This window comes from Myotis brandtii, unplaced genomic scaffold (genome assembly GCF_000412655.1).
Source record: "Myotis brandtii unplaced genomic scaffold, ASM41265v1 scaffold601, whole genome shotgun sequence".
Taxonomy (NCBI): domain Eukaryota; kingdom Metazoa; phylum Chordata; class Mammalia; order Chiroptera; family Vespertilionidae; genus Myotis; species Myotis brandtii.
The window spans coordinates 711,572-712,040 of record NW_005370276.1 but is presented as its reverse complement, the minus strand read 5'-3'; the positions used below and the strand labels follow the sequence as shown (position 1 = coordinate 712,040).

At 54.8% G+C, this 469-nt stretch overlaps 1 protein-coding gene across 1 annotated transcript in view; it reads left to right on the top strand.

Moving 5' to 3' along the window:
* Window positions 1–469, top strand: part of RASIP1 (Ras interacting protein 1) — a 15,944-nt gene that overhangs the window by 8,682 nt on the left and 6,793 nt on the right. Inside the window, exon 5 of the mRNA XM_014550422.1 lies at window positions 343–467. Within this exon, the coding sequence (XP_014405908.1) occupies window positions 343–467 (125 nt within the window). The remainder of the gene's footprint in view (window positions 1–342; window positions 468–469) is intronic.

The window sequence follows — 469 nt, the reverse complement described above, 5'->3', positions numbered from 1 at the left end:
GGAGAGTCGACTGTCATTGTTGTAAAGAGGTCTCTTTATTTATTTTATTTTTAAGAAATATTTTTTTATTGATTTCAGAGAGGAAGGGAAGAGAGAGTGAGAGATAGAAACATCAATGATCAATGATGAGAGAGAATCATTGATCGGCTGCCTCCTGCACGCCCCCTACTGGGGATCAAGCCCGAAACTTGGGTATGTGACCGGGAATCGAACCAGTGACCTCCTGGTTCATAGGCCAACGCTCAACCGCTGAGCCACACAGGCCTGCCGGGCAAGAGGTCTCTTTGGAAGCATGCCTCCCCCGGGAGCGGCTTCCTGAGCGCATCTTCACTTTCCCTGCAGGACTTCGTGGTCTATGTGATGACGCGGGTGCAGCACGTGTTCGGCCGGGGCGGGAACTCCTCCGCCCGCGGTGGGTCCCCGGCCCCGTACGTGGACACCTTCCTCAACGCCCCCGACATCCTGCCGC